We start from the raw sequence: 16,962 nt of genomic DNA on the forward strand, positions 1-16,962 counted from the left end.
TTTCTCGAAGTTCTGGAAGCTGGAAGTCCCAGGTCAAGGTGCTAGCAGGATTGGTTTTTCCTGAGGCCTCTCTCCTTGGCTTGCAGATGGCCACCTTCTTCCTGCATCCTCACACTTCCTGTGTTCTGTGTACATGTACCCCTGGCATTGCATCCTTTTCTTATAAGGACACTGGTCTTATTGTATTGATGTCATGACTTCCCCTTTCTCATGACCTCCTTTACCATCACTACTTAATGAATCATGTGAACCTGGGAGGTTGCAGTGAATTGAGATCATGCCACTGCATTCCAGCCTGGGCAACAGAGCAAGACTCTGTCTTAAAAAAAAAAAAAAAAGGCCGGGCGCGGTGGCTCAAGCCTGTAATCCCAGCACTTTGGGAGGCCGAGACGGGCGGATCACGAGGTCAGGAGATCAAGACCATCCTGGCTAACACGGTGAAACCCTGTCTCTACTAAAAAATAAAAAAAAATTAGCCGGGCGAGGTGGCGGGCGCCTGTAGTCCCAGCTACTCGGGAGGCTGAGGCAGGAGAATGGCGTAAACCCGGGAGGCGGAGCTTGCAGTGAGCTGAGATCCGGCCACTGCACTCCAGCCTGGGCGACAGAGCGAGACTCCGTCTCAAAAAAAAAAAAAAAAGTACTGGGGATTAGGGCTTTTACATATGATTTTGGTGGGGGGGGATGGGCGGACACAATTCAGTTCATAACATTTAACAGAAAGGAAAGCCAGGCTAGTGAGGTACAATACCTTGCCCAAGCCCACTCAGTAAGTGGCAGCCCTGGGATTTAGATTTGGAGGCCATTTAAGTTTAAACTAATTAAAATTAAATACAATTTAAAATTCATTTTCTCAGTCATACATCTCATGTGCTCAGTAGCCAATGTGGATGTTGGGTACAGAGTTGGACATTGTAGATCTGGAACATTCTCATCATTGCAGAAAGTCCTGTTGGACAGCCCTGCTTCAGAGTCTATGCCCGTGGCCCCTGTGAGCTCTGCTCTGGGGGTATGAAACTCAGGGAGCTGTTGTGAGGACTAAAGGAACTAATGTCTCCTAGGTGTCCAGCACACACAGAGAGCTTGGGAAATGGTAACTGCTTGTGGTATTATTTTTAAGCGTCAAACAGAGAGGGACTTCTGGAATGCTGGAACAGTGGGGATTACAGACACCATTAAATTTCACCTAGTAAGACTCAACTTGGTCATTGTACTCAAGGAAGCACATCACAACTAGGCGTGTTTTGGATGAATGAACCTAGTCAAATATCTGGCTTTTTTTTTTTTTCAGTTAGCATTTTGAGACAGGAGGCAAATAACATTATTATAGTTTACTGGATATTCCAAGCTCCTTCTGCTGATCAATCTCCTTGGACGTCAGTGATTAAATACATGAATACAAGGTCGTTCTGCAGTGGGCAGGTCTATGTAAACCTATCCCCAAAAGTTGGAAGAAGCTGAGAGGCCAAAGAAAGAGGCTGGTAAATCAAGTTTCTTAGGAAAAAATACTTAATAGTGTCTTACAAACCAAAGCCATGTCTGTGTCTTGGGCAGTGGGAAGACCAGATGGTGGATCCCCACGCTATTATGACTGCCCAGTGGGTTCTCCTGCCCACTGCCTAGATAGAGTCGATTTATTAAGACAGGGGAATTGCAATAAAGAGTTTAATACTCATAGAGACAGTTAAACGGGAAACTGGAGTTTTATTATTACTCAAATCAGCTTCCCTGAAAGTTCAGAGGCTAAGGGTTTAAGCCGGGCATGGTGGCTCACGCCTGTAATCCCAGCACTTTGGGAGGCCGAGGTGGATGGATCACGAGGTCAGGAGTTTGAGAGCAGCCTGACCAACATGGTGAAACCCCGTCTCTACTAAAAACAATAAAATAAAAAAATTAGCTGAGTATGGTTGTACATGCCTATAATCCCAGCTGCTTAGGAGGCTGAGGCAGGAGAATTGCTTGAACCCAGGAGGTGGAGGTTGCAGTGAGCCAAGATTGTGCCACTGCGCTCCAGCCTGGGCAACAGAGTGAGACTCTGTCTCAAAAAAAGATAGTTTGGCAGACAGAGGATAGGAAATGAGGAATGTTGATTGGTGGGTTCGGGGCTGAAATCACAGGGAGTTGAAGCTGTCTTCTTGTACCACGTCAGTTTCTGGGTGGGGGCCATAAGGCCAGATGAGGCAGTTTACTGGTCTGGGTGGGACCAACTGATCCATCAGAATTCAGTGGCTGAAAAATATCTCGAACACCAGTCTGAGGTCTTACAATAGTAACATTATCCTTAGGCGCAACTGGGGAGGTTAGGAATCTTGTGGCCTCTGGTTGCACGACTCCTGAGCTACAATTTCTAATCTTGTGGTTAATGTGTTGGTTTTACAAAGGTGGTTTGAGTTCTAAGCAAGGAGGGAGTTTCTTTTGGGAAGGAAATCTTATCACCTTTGCTTTAAAGCTAAACTCTAAACTAAATTCCTCCCCAAAGTTAGTTCACCCTACACCCAGGACTGAACAAGGAAGCTTGGAAGTTAAAGGCAAGATGGAGTTGGTTAGGTCAGATCTCTTCACTGTCATAATTTTCTCACTATTAGAATTTTTGCAAAGGCAGTTTCACCATTACTCCCAGACCTAGGGCTTGTATACCATAGGGAAAGAGTGATTCAGAGGGGATGCTTAGGGCAATTGACATAGAAAACATCGAGGTGGTTTGACCTGAGAGTAAGATTTATAGCAAGTACCAGCTCTTCCACAAGGAACAACAGATAAGCTGGAAATTTTAGGGGCCCTCTTGGAACTGGGGTTAACCAGAAGCCCATATGGTGGATTAGTGTCTGAGATGGAGCTGCTTTGGCCTCCACAAAGATGTATTTCATTTCTACTTTCAAGAAACTTACAATCTAGAGCAAATGCACCGTGGTATATGAGATAGTTTGGATGTGTGTCCCCACCCAAATCTCACACTGAAATGTAATCTCCAGTGTTGGAGGTGGGGCCTGGTGGGCAGTGATTGGATCATGGAGGTAGATTTCTCATGAATGGTTTGGCACCACTCCCCTTGGTACTGCCCTCACAATAGTGCATGAGTTCTCACGCAATCTGGTTGTTTAAAAGTATGTAGCACCTCCTGCCCTCACTCTCTTGCTCCTGCTTTCGCCATGTGATGTGACTGTTCACCCTTTGCCTTCTGCCATGGTTGGAAGCTTCCTGAGGCCTCCCCAGAAGCAGATGTTGCCATGCTTCTTGTACAGCTTGCAGAACTGTGAGCCAATTAAGCATCTTTTCCTTATAAATTACCCAGTCTCAAGTATTTATTTATAGCAATATGAGAATGGACCAAAACACCATATCATGCAACACTTTAATACTTTAGCAACCAGCAAAGTTATACAACTGTCAGTTCTTGTTCTCATTCTAGCTCTATCTCAGCATGGGTTACCTGCAGACTGATGAACTTCCCTTCAATAACCATTGAGATGTCAGTTGATTTATTGGTAGATCCAAAATTCTCTTCCTACAGAACAACATAGTCTTTGGAAATAATCATGGCAATAGTCTTTGTTAATATGTCCAAAGCCAAGATGCTAGATTTCCCTAGAGTGCACATCACTCAGAAGATTAAGAAAGACTTAAAGGAGGTGGTATTTGCCATGATGCTTGAAATATGGGAATGTGGCTGCTAAGATATGGGGTAAAGATATTCCAGGTAAAGAGGAAGCATGAGTCAGTCCCTGTGTGTGTGTATGAAAGACACATTCCATAGCAGGATAACAGTTCAATTGGCTGGAGTTTTCTTCCATGAAGACCCTGGTGCAGGAATGGGTGGTGGATGCATGAGTGACACAAAAGAAGGTTCAGAGCCGTGCGCAGTGGCCCACACCTGTAATTCCAGCATTTTGGGAGGCCGAGGCAGGTGGATCACCTGAGGTCAGGAGTTCGAGACCAGCCTGGCCAACGTGATGAAACCCTGTCTCTACTAAAAATACAAGTTAGCTGGGGCTGGTGGTAAGCACCTGTAATCCCAGCTACTCAGGAGGCTGAGACAGGAGAATCACTTGAACCCGGGAGGCAGAGGTTGCAGTGAGCCAAGATTGCACCACTGCACTCTGGTGTGGGTGACAGAAGAAGACTCTGCTGAAAAAAAAAAGAAAAAAGAGAAGATTCAAAACCATGCCCAATACAAAAGGAATTAGGTGTATGATAAAGCTAGCACCACTTACCTGTGAGAAAGTGGTAAGATGTTAAGGTAACTGGCCTTAGCAATAAAATAAAGCCGAATTTCCGTGTGATTTCTTACACTAAAATATTCTGGACAAAGCCATGAAAAAAATTCTCAGATAAAAAATGAAAATGTAAGAACTAAAACAAACGAAGTCCCAGAAGTGGAGAGCTTTCTAACAATGACATAAAACTCAAAGGAAAAAAATCACACAATTTAATGACTGGAATGTATAAACAAAGCACCAGAGGAAAATGCCTGCAGCACTAGTGAAAAAGGCTGGATTATTTAATATGGAAAGAGCTTGCACAAATCTAGGTAAAAGGAGACCAACCTAGAGAGGTGGACAAAGGACACGGGCAGGTGGTATTAGAAAGATAAATGCAAATAGGCAGTGACTCTGAAAAGCGTGCTAGACACAGATCTTAGAGGTAATGAAGAAAATGTAAAATTTTAACTTTTCTTGTGTGAAATATGGCAAACATACATAAAAGTACAGAAACACAAATGGACAGATTAGCAAATGCTAAAAATGTGCTTAAAAGAACTACCTTACCCCACCTGCTCCGCGACCACTGTCCAGGAATCAGCATCTGATTTCTATCACCAGAAAGTAGTTTGCTTATTCTTGAACTTCATGTGAATGGAATTGTGCTGCCTGCACTCATTTGTGTCTGGCTTTCTGTACTCAATGTTAAGCCTACAAAACTCATTTATGTTGTTCCATGTTATTGGTATTTGTTCCTCCTCTTTTGCTAGGTAGTATTCCATTGCATGTCTCTGCCACAATTTATTTCTCTGTTCCTCTGTTGTTGAAACATTTGGGTCGTTTCTAGTTTTTGGTCGTTATGAATAGAGTTCCTATGAACATGTGAATGCAAATTTTTAAAAAATATTGTATTAATTATCCAGTCTCAGGTATTCTTATATACTCTTGTATTGCTCTAAAGGAATACCTGAGACTGGGTAATTAATAAAGAAAAAAGGTTTAATTGGCTCATGGTTCTGCAGGCTTTACAGGAAACATAGTAGCTTTTGCTTCTGGGGAGACCTCAGAAAGCTTCCAATCATGGTGGGAGGCAAAGGGGAGTGAGATGTCTCATATGGTGGGAGCAGGAGCAAGACAGCGGAGGTGCTAAACGCTCTTAAACAACCAGATCTCTCAAGAACTCACTCACTATCTCAAGAAGAGCACCAAGGGGATGGTGCTACCCATTCATGAGAAACAGCTGCGTGATCTAATCACCTCCCACCAGGCCCTACCTCCAACACTGGGATTACAATTCGACATGAGATTTGGGTGGGGACACAGAGCCGAGCCATATCAGATATATATTTTCATTGGGTATATACCTTAGGAATGGGTCCTTATAAGAGGGAAGCAGTGGGGCTGGGAGGGAGGGTGGTCAAAGCCAGAGGTATAAGGAGAAAGTAATGAGACCATGGAGGCAGAGATTGTAGCAATTGCAGCTGTAAGCTGAGGAATGCAGGTGGCCTCTAGAAGGTGGAAGAGGCAGAGAATGGATCTCCCTTAGAGCCTCTAGAAGGAAGCAGCTCTATTGATACCTAGGTTTCACTGCAAATAGGCAGTGGATCTCTGAAAAGCATGCTAGACACAAATCTTAGAGGTACTGAAGGCGGAGGAGGCCCATTTCAGACTTCTGAACTCCAGAACTGTAATAGAATATATATATATTTGTGTTGTTTTAAGCCACTAAGTTTCTGGTAATTTGTTGCAGCTGCCATAGGAAAGAATCAAATTCCAGCTTGGATCAAATTCCAGACTCTTATAAGCTCTGCAGCCTTGAATCAGTTCTGCAACTGCCAAGTCCCTTTCCGCCTCTGTAAAATGTGAATCTATCAAGAGTACGTCAGAAGCATCAAACGTCAGTGCTCAGAAGTTGGCATCTAATCAGTAGGTGTTGAATGATGTAGTTCTGTCTCTTTTTTTCTGACATGAGCATTGTGTTTGCAGGAGAAAAACTGCTCAGTGAAGGAAGAGGCAGGGCATGGAGGAACAAGAATGGGATGAATTTTATCTTACTCATTTCCTGGAGGAATTTTGACAAAGCAGAGATGAAGGCGAGTCCTCATTCCTAATTCACCAGGAGGCTGTTAGCCCAGCAATTGGGCGTGACTGTTCCTGCCCAGTGTACTGTGGGTGGCAGCTGTGTCCCTGGAGCCCCACATCCCCAGAGCTCCAGGTATATTGTGTCTGCATTTATATTTTTATTTTTTTGTAAATTTTTTTCTTTTTTCTTTTCTTTTCTTTTTTTTTTTTTTTTTTTTTGAGATGGAGTCTTGCTTTGTTGTCCAGGCTGCAGGCTGCAGTGCAGTGGCAGGATCTTGGCTCACTGCAAACTCCACCTCCTGGGTGCAAGTGATTCTCCCGCCTCAGCCTCTGGAGTACCTGGGATTATGGGTGCCCGCCACCATGCCTGGATAATTTTTGTATTTTTAGTAGAGACGGGGTTTTGCCATGTTGGCCAGGCTGGTCTTGAACTCCTGACCTCAGGCGATCCACCTGCCTCAGCCTCCCAAAGTGCTGAGATTACAGGCATGAGTCACCATGCCCAGTCATTTTGTTGTAAATTTTTTCTAAGGTACTTTTGTTGTAGCATATTGTGGCTGCAGGCCTCCTGGCACTGGGATTGTGGAGTGGGCTGCCATTTTCTTCCTCTTCCTCTCCAGGGCACAGAGACTGTCTAGATGGGGGAGGAAGAAAGGGGAGAGGAGAAACAGGTGGGACTTTGGAGGTCTTTGAAGAGAGTTTGACACAGGTTGGGGCAATTGAAACCCCAGGTCTCAGTCGTTGGAGCTGTTCTTTTCCTTTCTTTATTTTTCAGAGACAGGGTCTTGCTCTGTTGCCCAGGTTGGAATGCAGTGGGTTGATCAGAGCTGACTGCAGCCTTGAGCTCCTGACCTCAAGCAATCCTCCTGCCTCAGCCTCCCAAAGCACTGGGATTATAGGTGTAAGCCACTGCCCAGCCCAGGCCTGTTCTTCTCTGTTTACACTCACTTTCTAGGTTCTTTCTCCAGTGTCATGGTTTAAATACCAACTGTTTTTCAATGCCCAGTGATAGGGTTTGGCTCTGTGTTACCATCCAAATCTCACTTTGAACTGTAATAATCCGCACGTGTCAAAGGCTGGACCAGGTGGAGATAATGGAATCATGGGGCTGGTTTTTCCCACGCTGTTCTCGTGATAGTGAGTGAGTTCTCATGAGACCTGATTTTCTTTTTTTTTTTCTGGAATCTTGCTCTGTTGCTAGGCTGGAGTGCAGTGGTGCGATGTCAGCTCATTGCAACCTCCGCCTCCTGGTTTCAACTGATTCTCCTACCTCTGCCTCCCGAGTAGCTGGGATTACAGGTGCACACCACCATGCCCAGCTAATTTTTGTATTTTTAGCAGAGACAGGGTTTCACCATGTTGGCCAGGATGGTCTCGATCTCTTGACCTCATGATCTGCCTGCCTTGGCCTCCCAAAGTAGTAGGATTACAGGCATGAGCCACTGCACCTGGCCTGACCTGATGGTTTTATAAGGGGCTTCCTCCTCTAGTCGGCACTCATTCTCTCACCTACCGCCCTGTGAAGAGGTGCCTTCTGCCATGGTTGCAAGTTTCCTGAGACCTCCCCAGCTATGCAGAACTGTGAGTCAATTAAACTGCTTTTCTTTATAAATAGCCCAGTCTCAAAATGTCTCTAATAGCAGCATGAGAACAGAGTAATACACCCAGTGTGGTAGACTGAATAATTACTTCCTCAAAATGTCCATGTCCTAATCCCCAGAACCTGTGAATATGTTACCTTATATGGCATAAAGGACTCTGCAGATATGATTAAGCTAAGAATTTAGCAGAGGGTTTGATGTAATCCCAAGGGTCCTTATACGAGGGAGACAAGAGATAAGTGTCAATAGTAGGAGAAGCAATGAGGAAATCAAGAGGTTAGGGTGATGCCAGGAAGGGGTCGTAAACCGAGCAATGTGGGTGACTGCTCTGAGCCCCGCCAGGCTGGAATCACGGTGACAGCTGGGCTGCCTTCCTTTCTGGAGGCTCTGGGGAGACTCTGCTTCCAGACTCAATCTTGTGGGCAGGATTCTGTTCCATGTGGTTGCAGGGCGGAGGGCCCTATCTGCATGCTGGATGTTGGCTGGGGCTGTTCTTAGCTTCTGAAGGATGCCATGTTTCCTGATCCATGGCTCCCTTTATCTTCAAACCGGTGACAGAAGCTCAGGTCTCTCTCCTGCCTCTTCTCCAGTGAATCTCTCTACCTTCAGCTAGGAAAGGGCCTCTGTTTCTAAGGACTCAGGTGATTAGTAGGTTGGTGCAAAAGTAATTGCATCAAAATAACAGATAATAGATTGGGCCCACCTGCATAATCCAGGAGCGTCACCCCATCTCAAGATCCATGACCTTAGTCACATCTGCAAAGCCCCTTTGCTGCGTAAGATAACATACGCACAGGTTCTGGGGATTAGGATATGGACATCTTTGGGGGGCTATTCCTCTGCTCTCCTGTACTCCTTGCCTCCCATGGGTTTAGTGGCATTTTCTCTCCTGCTATCAGAAGGAATTGAGCTTTGAGCTCATAGTGGTCACCTGCTGGCCACCCCATTCTTCCATTATCCTAGCCATCGTCCTGGCCAAATCCTCCTTTGAGATGGAGTCTCGATCTATCACCCCAGGCTGGAGTGCAGTGGTGCCATCTTGGCTCACTGCAACCTCTGCCTCCCAGGTTCAAGCACTTCTCGTGCCTCAGCCTCCCAGGTAGCTGGGATTACAGGTATGCCACTAGGCCTGACTAATTTTTTTTTGTATTTTTAGTAGAGACAGGGTTTCACCATGTTGCCCAGGTTGGTCTTGAACTTCTGGCCTCAGGTGATCCACCCACCTCAGCCTCCCAAAGTGCTGGGATTACAGGTGTGAGCCACTGTGCCTGGCCAAAGGCCTTTCTCTTTTTTTCTGAATAACAAATAGTTTATTGGTAAGTACATGGTTTCAATGGGAGTAATAAATTCACATGAACACGAGACAATAATCGAGTCAAAGAATAAATGCTTACCAATCATCAGAAAATCTGTGGCCATTAGGACTGGCACGCAAAAACTCAAAATCACTCAGAGGCCAAATCTTAAAGAAGATTTGTTCTCTTATTAGTCCATACGGAATAGGTCCATAGTACCTGGAATCTGGAATCTGTAGAATTCTGTAGATTATCACCTTCTAACCAAACATGACCCACTGGCACATAACTATGGCTTTTAAAGAAATCTGATGGACTAGTGGTGAGGATTTGGTCTCCTTCAGATTACTCTTTTACAAATACTTGATTTTGGATCATTTGGGCTTTTTGCAATCACAATGTCACCTCTTTGGATACCACAAAAGTGTACACTAAGATTTTCTGCAAAGACAATATCTGAATTTTGAATGGTAGGCTCCACTGATGGTCCAGAACACATGACAACACCACTAACGTATTCAAAAGCACTATACTATACAGCCATACTGAATAGCACAGCCAAGTCGAAAGGTTTTCCCCAGAATACCACAAAACGTAGTTCTATGTCGACTCTGCCTCCATCGGCCTTGGGCCCTAAAGAACCCTGAAGACCCTCAACCAGGACACAGGTGCACCAAGGCCTTTTTATCTTGCTCTTTCAACTGTGGAATCTTTTCCCTTCTGGCCAGGGCTTCAGTTAAGCCCTTTGTGAGCCTTCTTCTCCTGGCTGAGCCTTGGCAAAGGATCTTATTTCGTAAGCATCCCTGCCCGCAAACTGAGCTTTTCTCCTTTTCCTGCTGATAACTCCCTGCCCCGCCAGTTGGAGCCCCACATCCCCATTCCCTCAGGAACATGACGAGTTCCCCTCTGCAGTTCCCAGCCTGGCCTTACAACCAAGGGACAGTGGCTTGGATATGGCACCTCTTTGAGGAACTCCATCTGAGATGAGCATGCCGGACATTGTTGCTTGGATGGGACCCTCTTGGGTGGGCTGAGTTGCTGGGATCCTCGTATCCGGCTCTCCTTGCCAGATTCTTCCCTCCAGGTCTACACAGCACTCCAGTGCACCCAGCCCAACTCACATAGGGCAGTACAAGGCAAAGGAGAGCTTCCTTCCTCACCTTTCCCCATCTAAGGATTATCCCAGGCACTGGTGCCAGCGAATGGAACCGAGGAGTGATAGCATCTTACCTACTGTGATCTGACTAAGTTCAGCTGGAGGAGCCTCGGGTCAGAGCAGCCAAAGCCCTCCAGCATGCAGGCTCCTTTTATCCACAACCTCTCCCCACTGGTGACCTTATTTGTGGTTGGTCGCTCAAATTCTTCCTAAACTGCCCCTTTGGCCATTGGCCACTTGCCATCAGTAGTCCTGCATCTAGTCATTGCTTCCTTCCTTTGATGTAAGTGGGGACCTGGTTGCTAGGGTAACTGGGGTGGAACTATAGGTCTGGGGTCTTGACCTTGAACTCTGCTTAACTGGATTCTTGTTAGGTTCTTGGCTCGTTTCCCTGTTGTGGTTCGGAGAATGCACACCCTTCCACATTTCTGTCCTGGTTTCTCCATATTTTGTTGTTCTCTTTCTTTGAAGTCTGTCTGGCCTATACATTTTCTCTGGAATTTGCTAACTTAATAGCTTATGTTTCTCGTAGCCAATGTTGCTCCCAAATTAAAAAAAATCGATTTGGCAAGAACACGTAATGGATTGTGCTGTGTGCTCTGTACTGTCTCATGCCTGGAGGCCACCATGTTTGGCTGTTCCTCCTGCTAACACTGAGATTAAACTGTGGATTTGGTACCAGGAACGGTGGCTCATGCCTGTAATCCCAGCACTTTGGGAGGCTGAGGTGAGAGGATTGCTTGACATCAGGAGTTTGAGACCAGTCTGGCAACATGGTGAAACTCCATCTCTACAAACAAATTTTAAAAATTAGCTAGGTGTTGTGGTGTGCATCTATGGTTCCAGCTACACAGGAGGCTGAAGTGGGAGGATCATTTGAGTCTGGGAGATTGAGGCTGCAGTGAGCTGTGATTGTGCTACTGTACTCCAGCCTGGGTAACAGAGTGAGACCCTGTCTCAACATTAAAAATAAAAAAATAAAAATAAACCCTGTGGATTTGGGAGGTGACATCTCCCCACCCCATTATAGCCTTCCCCATCATTTCATCTAATGATTTCATCCATTGACAATCTCTGCCTAAATCATTTATTTCATCATAGGTTGCAAAATTAAAGCCGTCCTCATAGGATTAAAGTGAATTCTGGACAGAAATATTATTGTAATTAAGCATTAATCATGCTGTGCTTTGGTCTGCTTCCTTGTAACTGAATGTCAGGAGCACTAGATACTGACCATTTACATCCCCATTGTTCCTATAGGATCTCTGACATTAGAATCATAAGGCTTTTGGCCAGGCATGGTGGCTCACACCTGTAATCCTAGCACTTTGGGAAGCTGATGCAGGCAGATCACCTGAGCTCAGGAGTTCAAGACCAGCCTGAGTAACATGGTGAAATCCAGTCTCCACAAAAAAATACAAAAATTAGCCGGGTATGGTGGTATGTTCCTGTAGTTCTAGCACTCAGAAGGCTGAGTCAGGAGGATCACTTGAGCCTGGGAGATGGAGATGGAGGCTGCAGTGAGCCAAGATCACACTGCTGCACTCCAGCCTGGGTGACACAGCTAGACCCTGCCAAAATCATAAGGCTTCTGTTTAAGAATTGCTTAAGATGTTCTTCTGATCCTGAGTTTCAGCAGAACAGCTGATGACAACCAGTTTGAAGACCCCAACAGAGGCACTGAGTCAGCAGTACTATGAGAACACAGTTTCTTCCTCTCCCTATCCCGTGACTTCACGCTGCACTCTTCAACCAATCAACGATCTCCACACTTTGGCCCACTCCCAAACCCTTAAAAATCCTAGCCCCAACTCTTCAGGGAGGCAGATTTGAGGTTTCCCCCATCTTTGCATTTGGCAGCCCTACAATTAAACCTCTTTGTCTGTTGCAACCTGGTGTCTCAGTCAATTGACTTGCTGTGTGCATTGGGCAAGAAACCTATTACAGCTACAAAATGATGATGTTTCTAATTTGTCATCTTTTAAACACGTATTAAATGGAATTCTTCCATAAAAAAAGAATAAAATTTCCTCATCAGTTATGGCTGCTCTTTTAATACTGAAATACAATTTGTATAAGAAAGGCTGGGTTTAATTATTGCCTATTTAGGGCCATTTGTTGCCAATTTTCTGAGAAAGGGTTGGTGCCCTAGCTACTTCCAGTAGTGACCCATGACTGCATGTTTCTCGATTACTGTGAACTTTTTATTCTCTTTGCTCTTAATGAATTTAAATGTCTACTGAGTGCTGAGAAGACATTGATGAGAAAGACTGAAATGGTCCCGTTCTGTCTTTGTGTGGCTTTGAGCAGCTCACCTTGTTCTTTATGGTCTTTCTCATCATATACATCTCACTTGGCACGTGCTGTAAACTGCCCTTCATTTTTCTTTTCTTTTCTTTCTTTCTTTCTCTCTTTTTTTTTTTTTTTTTTTTGAGATGGAGTCTCACTTTGTTGCCCAGGCTGGAGTACAGCAGTGAGATCTTGGCTCACTGCAACCTCCGCCTCCCTGGCTCAAGTAATTCTCCTGCCTCAGCCTCCTAGGTAGCTGGGATTACAGGCACCCGCCACCAAGCCCAGCTAATTTTTTGTAGTTTTAGTAGAGGTAGAGTTTCATCATGTAGGCCAGGCTGGTCTCGAACTCCTGATCTCAAGTGATCCGCCTGCCTCGGCTTCCCAAAGTATTGGGATTACCGGTATGAGCCACCAAGCCCAGCCCTTCATTTTTCTTTAAGGGATTTAGGGCTATGTGTTCCAGTTCCTCCAGCCAAGCCCCATGGGGATGGGGGCAGCGTCTTACAGTTTCCTCTTCCTTGTTTCCTGCCTATGTATCTAGTGCAAGTTTGGGTATCCAGAAGGCCCCGGTAATAGTTGTAGATTGAGTAGATGTGTACTTAAAGTGGTCATTCTTTCATTAAGTGTTTTTTATTATTTAAAAAACTTTCTAAAAATTTTTCTTGCTTTTTCTTCTCATGCTTGTTTCCTGTATTCCTCCATTTTTCGACATCTTCATATATACTTCTTTTGCCTGCGTCCTGGACAAGAGTAGTGGTGCATTCTAATACCTAATCTGTGACACCAGCTGACTATACTGCAATTTAAGTCAAGTCTGGCACTGACTACCTGGAATTTGTGTAGATTCCACAATTTAAAGAGCAAGGTCCTCACCAAGTCCACCCTTCTTTCAGACTCCAGCCATACATGGGGTCCCCAGGCTACCTACACCTCTGTGTGACTTGGTTACAAACTTGGGAGTTTCCATGATTTTCCTTCAGTTTTGATAATTTACAGAATGACTCACAGAACTCAGGAAAATGTTTTACTTACAATCACCATTGTATTATAAAGAATACAAATGAAGAGCCAGATAAAGCGATATGTATGGTAGCAAGCACTGGAAGGGTCCAGAGCTCAGGAGCCTTCATGCTTGTGGAATCAGGATGCTCTACCTTCCTAGTACATTGGAATGTTCACCAACCAGGAAGCTCCCCAAGCCTCACTGTCCAGAGTTTTTATTGGGGTTTCTTTACATAGACATCATTGCTTAAATCATTGGCCATGTTAAAATTGAACTCAATTTCCAGCCCCATCACCTCCTTGGAGATCAGGGATGGGATGGGGCTGAAAATTCCAATGCTCTAATCACGTGCTTGGTCTTTCTGGCTTGGTCAATTCCTCCCTTGAAACTAAGGGCCCACCATGGGTAACTTTGTTAGCATAAACCCAGGGATGGGTGAAAAGGGCTTGTTATGAGTGCAAAAGACACTCCTATCAGAAAACAATAGAGTTTTTGAAGCTGTGTGCTAGGAACTAGGCACAAAAGCCAGACACATTCTTTATTATATCACAACTGGTATATGCAGCAGTGATAAAACTTTAAGTGAGGGTATGTGAGGTTAAAGCACCTAGACCTTCAAGTATCTTTAAGGCTAAAGCCCAAAGAAAAAGTCTTTTGATTTGGCAAGAGGATACTCCTGGGTTGGGGGAGAAAGGCAGGTTCAGGAGGAAAAGACAACAGCCTCATATATATATGGCAACAGTTATAATCTGAGCCTTTGGAGAGCTTGAAGGTCTAATGAAAGGGTTGACTGGCTGCTGGCATAGAAGACCTCTGTGTCAGCAGGAGCAGGAAGGGTTTTATAAACAGAGGAAACAGACAGGACGTGGATGAGTTGGAAGCTCCGAGAGCAAGATCACAGAGTTATGAGAACCAAGGGGCAAGTAAAGGGCTTTACTTTGAACCACAAAGGATTCCTTTTTTAGACTAGAAGGAAAAAGGAGGAGCTAATTGGAAAAATATGCAAGAAAAAATACAAGTTGACAGAAATATGATGCACACAAAGTGGATGAGAGCAACTATTTTTAAAGGCAGGCTTCAGCAAGGCAAGACTTTATGAAAGGGTTTGCAGTCTTGATTGATTTCAAGGAGTCCAAGAAGCAAGGGAAGGAGGAGTAGGGACCATCAAGGGAAGAATGGATGTGAGTGACTCTTTCTCATGGTGAGCCGAGTCTTTGAAAGTGATTGCCAGATGACCTCTAGAAGTTTCTTCTAGAGTTATTGTTCAGGATTCTATGGCTTCTGGATGAGAACATCTCATTGACAATAGGATTGATCCTAGCTCTACAACTTCCTAGTGTCTGCATTGTCTAAAAAGAAAAACATATATGTGGGAGAGCAATGTCTCCTAACAGTTACAACCATTGCTTAAAAGAGTTAGGGGGGAAAAAGGGGGCACCTGTATCTGGGAAGGTAACTATTGCCAGAGACAATTTTTTGGTACTTATTTATAATGCAGATCTTAATAATTAGAGCTAACTCCATGGTTGGCTTGGCCACCTCTTCCCTACATTCCACCCAGGGTTGGGGTGTAGGGTTCCTCTACTGCAAGGGTTCTGAGAACCCTAGGGCAGAAGACAAATGATAAAGTCTCAAGACACTTTTAATTGTCACAACTGGGTAGTGTCTAGTGGGTAGAGGCCAGAGATGCTGCCAACATCCTACAATGCACAGGACAGCCTTCAAACAAAGAGTAGCACTAAATGCGAGGAAGTATCAAAGTTGAGAAATCCTGCTTTAAAGAAAATACCTGGAAGAAGGATATCCTGGCAGAATATACCAGGTATATCTTGGTAGGTAGGGAGGGCTTTCGAGAGGTGTGGCAGACATCCTTGGGTGGCCAGTGCAACCCAATCTTTGTAGCCACCTTCAAGTTATAGGTAACCACATGACATTTCTGAGCAATGAAATGGAAGATAATTTGCTGGATGAAGCTTCTAATAAAATCACGGTGTTCTTGACCTTTGAGTATCTTTTCCTTCTTCCTTCCTGGAAAGTGAACTTGCCATCTGGAGGTACAGTGGCCGCTTTCAGGGCCATGAGTACTCAAATCAACAGCTAAAGAGGGTGGAGCCAAAAGCCAAAGGCAGAAAGATCTGTGAACCCAGGGCAACGTTTGACAATGTCTGAAGATTTTGGTTGTCGCTGGAGAGGAAGGCTCTACTGGGTAGAGATTAGGGATGCTGCTCAGCACCCTACAGTGCATGAATCTGGGGTTACCTGCCTGAGGTTCACTTGTAGTGGGGGCTTAGGGAGCTGACCAGTTGTTTAAGCTCCTGTGAGCTGGGTTTCCTGTTATTTGTGACTGAGTTAATTTCAAGTTGCTACAGTAGGAGAAGTTCTTTGATTCAAGCCTGTTACAGGGCTATTTCCAGACAACGCCTCCTTTAGATGACTTTTACCGGCACTTTCCAGGGTGATATTTGGTTTCCAGTCCCATCCTTGAAGCAGAGAGAGTATGACCATTCCTTTGCTTCTTTTGCCAGAAGATGCCAACACCAACGGTCCCCTCCACCCACGTCGCCAGTGGGTTCGGCTGGGTCCAAGATCACAGGCCTGAATAAGAGGTTAGAAGGCATTAGGAGATTCTAAAAACCAGTGACTTCAGAATTTGGGGTCCATCCTATAATACTTTCAGCAATAAGGCAATGCGTTCTTACAGCTTAGATGTCAGCAACTAAAATTTACAAATAGGGTTCAAAGTAACTTCCTAGAGGCCGCGTGCAGTGGCTCATGCCTGTAATCCCAGCACTTTGGGAAGCTGAAGTGGGAGAATCACTTGAGCGCCAGGAGTTCGAGAACATCCTGGCCAACATGGAGAAACCCCATCTCTACTAAAAATATAAAAATTAGCTGGGCGTGGTGGTGTGCATCTGTAGTCACAGCTACTTGGAAGGCTGAGGCAGGAGAATCAGCTTCAACCCGGGAGGCAGAGGTTGCAGTGAGCCAAGATTGTGCCACTGCACTCCAGCCTGGGTGACAGAGTGAGGCTCTGTCTTCAAAAACAAAAACCAAAACCAAAGTAACTTCCTAGAATTACATCGTATTTGCCAAAAGTGTTTTGAAAGCTGTTAATTGCTATACTTATAAAGGCATAATCTAAATTTCTCCTCCTTGCTATGTCTTAGATGAAAGCAACTCAGGAACCTGATATCTTGAACCTTCCTTCTGTATTTTTTCTGAACAGCATTTTCTCCTGCCTCCCTAGGTTTTATCCCCAGAGACTGTGAGAAGTTCTGTTGGCTAGCACTTTCCCCCTCTCGCACAAGGAATGAATCGTGACCCCAGCAGAGGAAAA

At 44.9% G+C, this 16,962-nt stretch overlaps 1 protein-coding gene and 1 pseudogene across 1 annotated transcript in view; both read right to left on the reverse strand.

The window, feature by feature from the left end:
• Positions 1-9,116: 9,116 nt before the first annotated feature.
• Positions 9,117-10,174, reverse strand: LOC104666657 (annotated as a pseudogene).
• A 3,470-nt stretch (positions 10,175-13,644) lies between these two features.
• Positions 13,645-16,962, reverse strand: part of OAS2 (2'-5'-oligoadenylate synthetase 2) — a 32,907-nt gene continuing 29,589 nt past the window's right edge. The window contains exon 10 of the mRNA XM_010368755.2: positions 13,645-16,220. Coding sequence (XP_010367057.1) covers positions 16,052-16,220 — 169 coding nt within the window. The 3' untranslated portion in view covers positions 13,645-16,051. The remainder of the gene's footprint in view (positions 16,221-16,962) is intronic.

This window comes from Rhinopithecus roxellana, chromosome 10 (genome assembly GCF_007565055.1).
Source record: "Rhinopithecus roxellana isolate Shanxi Qingling chromosome 10, ASM756505v1, whole genome shotgun sequence".
Taxonomy (NCBI): Eukaryota; Metazoa; Chordata; class Mammalia; order Primates; family Cercopithecidae; genus Rhinopithecus; species Rhinopithecus roxellana.